The sequence below is a fragment of the Ordospora colligata genome (genome assembly GCF_000803265.1).
Source record: "Ordospora colligata OC4 chromosome Unknown contig_13, whole genome shotgun sequence".
Classification (NCBI taxonomy): Eukaryota; Fungi; Microsporidia; family Ordosporidae; genus Ordospora; species Ordospora colligata.
This window is the reverse complement of record NW_014575395.1, coordinates 1-5,456: the sequence shown is the minus strand read 5'-3', so window position 1 is coordinate 5,456 and position 5,456 is coordinate 1. Positions and strand designations below refer to the sequence as shown.

At 32.9% G+C, this 5,456-nt stretch overlaps 2 protein-coding genes across 2 annotated transcripts; both read left to right on the top strand.

The window, feature by feature from the left end:
• Window positions 1-676: 676 nt before the first annotated feature.
• Window positions 677-1,054, top strand: M896_130020 (uncharacterized protein; the record flags this gene model as incomplete). The annotated part of the gene is made up of 1 exon (XM_014707340.1): window positions 677-1,054. The coding sequence occupies one exon, from the start codon at window positions 677-679 to the stop codon at window positions 1,052-1,054; it is 378 nt and encodes a 125-aa protein (XP_014562826.1).
• Window positions 1,055-3,384: 2,330 nt separating this feature from the next.
• Window positions 3,385-5,043, top strand: M896_130010 (uncharacterized protein; the record flags this gene model as incomplete). Its single annotated transcript, XM_014707339.1, has 1 exon — window positions 3,385-5,043. One exon carries the CDS (start codon window positions 3,385-3,387, stop codon window positions 5,041-5,043), a length of 1,659 nt encoding a protein of 552 aa, XP_014562825.1.
• Window positions 5,044-5,456: the final 413 nt, after the last annotated feature.

Sequence of the window (5,456 nt, the reverse complement as noted above, 5' to 3'; positions counted from 1 at the left end):
GATCAATACTTTCAATTTTCTCTTTATCCTTGTATTCATTGAAGTCCATGACTGTGCAGATGACAAGACTAGTGAGGAAAACAAAAGTGCTGTTCTTGGAACTAAGCAGTCGCATAGGGCCCTTTTTATTTTCGGATTTAAACTCCGCCTCCTTTTATAAAGGAGATAACGAACTAATCAAAATATACCTTGTTTACTTCTGAAAATGTCATCCTTTAAAAAACCTGAGTAAATGCACAAAAATTGCACTTATTTTCTTACATAAATAAACGGGGACGAGATCACTTTTTGGACGATCAATGAGGTTTTCATTGGCAGATAATTACTTGCCTCTATTAACGACTAAGTTTGTGCCATTCAGAGTCATAACAGAGGAATTGTTGTTTTTTATAAGAGCTCAAACAGATAATAAAATACTCAAGGTAAAACATACATATTTGCGATGGCAATTCCACGAGAGAATTTTTTGATAAGAATGGAATTTCTCGCGAAGAAGATGACCTGGGGCCTATTTATGGGTTTCAGTGGAGGATTTCGGAGCGAAATATGAGCATGCCATTCAGATTATACTAATTGTGGAACGGATCAGTTAAATGATGTGATCGAAGCCATAAAGCACAACCCTTCAAGCAGAAGGCATCTTGTTATTGCATGGAATCCTATTCAATTAAAAGAAATGGCTCTGCCGTCATGCCATTGCTTGTACCACTTTAGAGTTTCTAACGGTAAGCTCAGTTGTATCTTGTATCAAAGATCTGGTGACATGAGCCTTGGCATTCCATTTAATATCGCCTCATATTCACTTTTGACTATCATGATGGCTAAACTTACTAACTTAGAACCTGAGGAATTCATTCACTTTGTTGGGTATACTCATGTTTATCTTGACCATGTTGAGCCACTTAAGGTGATGCTAAGTAGAGAGCCTCGAGAATTTCCAACGCTAAAACTTAAAGATAAGGAATATAGAAAGCTTGAGGATTTTGAATTGGAAGATTTTATTCTCGAGAATTATAATCCGCATCCTAAATTTTTTATGAAAATGTCTGCTTAATATTAAATTTAATGATATTTACTGTAGTTATTTAAAGAGTATCTTTTTTGTGAACGTGAAAAGGTTGGATGATTAGATTGACTAGTTTAAAACAACAAAATCTATCAGTTTGTAATTCATTTGAAGTTTTAATCCCCATTTTGTGATTTTATAAAACTACAATTAAATATGATAATACCATCAAGGTTACTTTTGCATATGAATTCATATCCATGAGTGTCATTAAATGAATAATCATATTCAAGGAATACAACTTCAAGTTAAATTAGCGTCACTATTTATTAAATATAAATTATGGCTATAATATATAAATGCGAAGCCAATATAATTCAACATGAAATCATCTTGGATGGAACGGCGACAATTTACCATAAAAGCATATAAAAGGAATAGTGATCCTAGTAAATATTGAAGCATATATTGAATGAAATTTTAAAAAGCATATCATTTAACCGGAGGTGTATTCTCGTCGAAGAGAATGATATTGAAGGAGATGTAGAAGAGGCGAGGAGAGGTTGAATGTGTCAACGGTTGGAAATACAGAAAACGGGTGACCGAAGAAAACACTTAAAAGTAAATATTAATTACTAACCCATTAAATAAATAAAAATGGTTATAATGATTTATTCAAAAGCCAGAATGGTTTCTTAGAAATTTAGATAGGATGTAGGAGAGGAAGCAAAGTATGTCCAATGATTCTATAAAATATATGAAAAACGCACTGCTTTACTTAAACTCCATATTAGAGCAAACGTATAGAGAGAATACACTCTCTATGCAATATGTGTGCTTTACTGATATTGGAGAAAATGGAAGAGTATTTATGAAAGAGAATCTCTTGAACTTATCAAACAAGTTAATGAGTTAATGGTTCTACGGATCCATTGAGTAGCTAACTAAATCTTTAATTTTTATGAGGATAAGTGAGTTGAGATTGAAAGAAGCATAAACTAAAGCCGAACAATAACAATAGTCAGATTTTAGATAAGTGAAGCCAAGCAATTTTAGCACGATGAGAAGAAGTTCATAGGAACAAAGGATGATTTATCCCTATTTAAAAAAACGAGTTTATTCATGAAAAAGCTGCATGTCCCAAAAAAGGTTCAAACGCCATAAAACAGGCCCTTAACTAGAAGACACTCCCGGTGATTCACACTTATTATACCTTTCGGCTTTGATTACGATTTATCCCTATTAATTTTTTGAATAACATTTCAAATTCAAAATACAATTATTCGACTTAATTGTCTCAAGAAACCTTTATTATTGTATTTTTGCTCTGGCTAATCATTTTTTTAATAGTGAATCAAAATATATTTAAACAATAATGGTATAATTAGTGCACTATATAAATAGAAAACTACTTGATCATCTCCTCCATATTTCACATAAGTTGGGAAAGGAAGAAAAATATATTTCTTAAATGAATTGATTACAAGATTTGAACATGAAATAGTAGATGACTTATATTCAGACTTTCTCACTTTAATATCTTTACTTTTACATTTATCCTCATGTTTACTTTTCTTGACACTGTTTAAATTTAATGACCAAATCTCCATAAAATTCTTTGAATTTTTTTTACCATGTAAATAAGTAGAATTCGAGACAATAGAAAAATTGGAAAGCTTTTACAGTTAAACGGTTTTAGAAGTCCCTATCAGATTATTGTAGATGGATCGTTTATCAGAGCCATAGGAAAAGTCGAAAATGGCGTTGCAACATTGCAGAAAACACTAAACGACCATCCTAAATACATAATAACAAAGTGTGAATATGAAAAACATAAACCGTTTATAATAGAAAGGGATTTCAGTGGCAATTGTGAAATTTTCAAATGTGGCCATTTGTCACTTACTAAAGACTGTATCAAAGATTTGTTTAAAGATAAAAAAAAGATTATTATATTTTAGCATCCTGTGATAACAAAATAACTTCTGTTAGAACTGAAGTGATTAATATTCCCCTTATAACGATCAAAAATAGCGTATTTCATGTGGACTGTGGAAACATGAAACGTGTTTTAAACTCTTATACCGTTGAGAAGACCACCGAACATGAACTCAAAAGACTTAATCGCATATTAGGACCAATTGAAAAGAATTGATAATTACCAATGGCTTTTAAATGTCTCCTTCTCATTGATTTCTCTTTTTATTTTCAAGAAGTTTATTTTTAAGAAATTTATCTTAGGGTTGGGATCGATTTAGCTCGTTAGTTTCCAGGCTTTAAGAAAACCATTGCGATCTAAAATATACTCTAATCATGAAGTTGATCTGATGTTGAATTTTGTTAAGAACATAAATGGCTAAAGTTCCTTTAATGAAACTATGAAGAATATCTTCAGGTATGGATGTAATTGTCTACCAAACAAGCAATTACACATCGATATATTCAATCGATGGCAAACCAGTTCTGGAAAACATCCTTTTGTAGGAAGTGTATTCATTAACAATGGGGAACTACTCGTTCATGAAAGTGGTCATCCGTTTATTCATGAAGTTTCCAATAGAATTGAAATACTCACAAAAATAAATACAAACATCAAGATAAGCGTAGTCTGGAAGGAAATGCTTTATTATCAAGGAATGCTTTGTATCAGTGGAACTACATCAGGAGGCAATGTTTTGTATGTCGATGGACATCTGTTTGATACAAAGGATTTGGTTCAGTCGTTTTTGGTATACAGAGACTGCTTTATTGGAGTTAGTGAGAATTTTGTTTACTTCTTACCTAATGACAAGGATTCTACAATGAAATTATTGAGTAGTGAAGAGAGATTATTGAATAATGCACTCAGCGGAAGCTTCACACCACACACATGTAGAAATTTTGGATTTACTGATATCACAAACATTAAGAAGCAAAGAACACATGTAGGACACTTTCTAGCATTCCTTGTTTATTGTGGATTCAAGATTGAATGCAGCAAGCTGATATGCAACAGTCTTAATAAGCTGCAAACTATTGAAAGTTCTGGAAGCCATGATCAAGATAGTGCACATAAAACGCTCAGAATGATAAAGATTCTGAACGAGATAGGAAGATTTGGTTATAAAGCATATAAAGTGTTTGTAGGAAAGTGTATTGATACTGAGAGGATATACACTAAGGTTACAGAAACAATAGATCCTGAAGATGTCACTGAAGATATGCTAATTGAGATGTTAGAGTTATCATTTAGAAATATTGATTTTCTTGAAAGTCCAAGGTACTTCTTGATAAAAGGAAAAAAACAGATGGAGCAAGGAGTGGACTTCATGAATGCATTTTATAAATGTAATGGAATGTTTGACGACGTGTTGAATGTTCTAGAGCAAAACGGACGAGCAGTAGAAATAGTAATGTTGTGGAAGAAGACAAGAAATTGCCGTGAAGAATCTCTCGAGCTGTTATTCAAATATAAGCTTGTTAATTTTGTATCTTGCGAATATGAAGATGAAATAATCAGTGGTGCCGATGTTTTAGGGTGCCTGTGTGAAATTTGGGACAAAAGCAATAGAAGGGTGGAGAATGCTAGTTCGATTGTAAGCTTTATAGACGGGAGATATGATCTTTTGCATGGATATTTGCTTCCCTGTGGATTAAGGATTCTTATAAGTCCGATGCTTGTTCAGATTTTTTTTGAGCAGCAAATGCATTTTGAACAGGTTGCTTCATTTCTATTATATAATGAGATGAAGATTGAAGCAGCAATGCTGTATTATTGCAAATTTTGCAAAACAGGAGAAACAGAATTTGCTAATGGGTTTCTGAGGAATATTGATGAGAAGGTTTTTGTGTATGAAGGTAAATTTGTTGGAAAGGAAACTTTTGACAAGCCATGCATTCAGAATAACGAGGACTACAGAAATAGGATATTAGAAAATATTGATATTGCTACAAAAATGGATGATGGATGTTTATGGACCGATTGCTTGAAGGCAGAGCAATATCCAAGTGAATATGAAGAGTATATGAAGATTCTGAATCAAAAGGGAATAAAATAGAATAGTGGATGCATTTGTTTGAAGCTACACGAGTATAGTTCTGCAGGGGAGTGCCAGACCTGCTACGAAGCAGCAGCTCAGATCGCAGACTATAAAATGCGACAGATCCCCTGAAACCAAAGCCTAATAAGTATGATGGGCTGGAGATGAGGGTTTAGTGGGTGAAATCCCACAGTCTTGGAAAGAGGATCAAGCTTCCAGACGGGCTCTAAGAAGATTTCCACACTGCAAACAAAAAATTCTGTATTTTTATTGATTGTCTTATTATAAATTTTCACTTTGTTTGAACAATCTAGTTCAGTAGGATAAAACTGAGATATAATGACCAAAACATACTGTTGTGAATGAATTACTGATCTATCATTGTAAGTTTAGCTCTATCTCGTTGATACAATCCTTTACTTCACACAAAT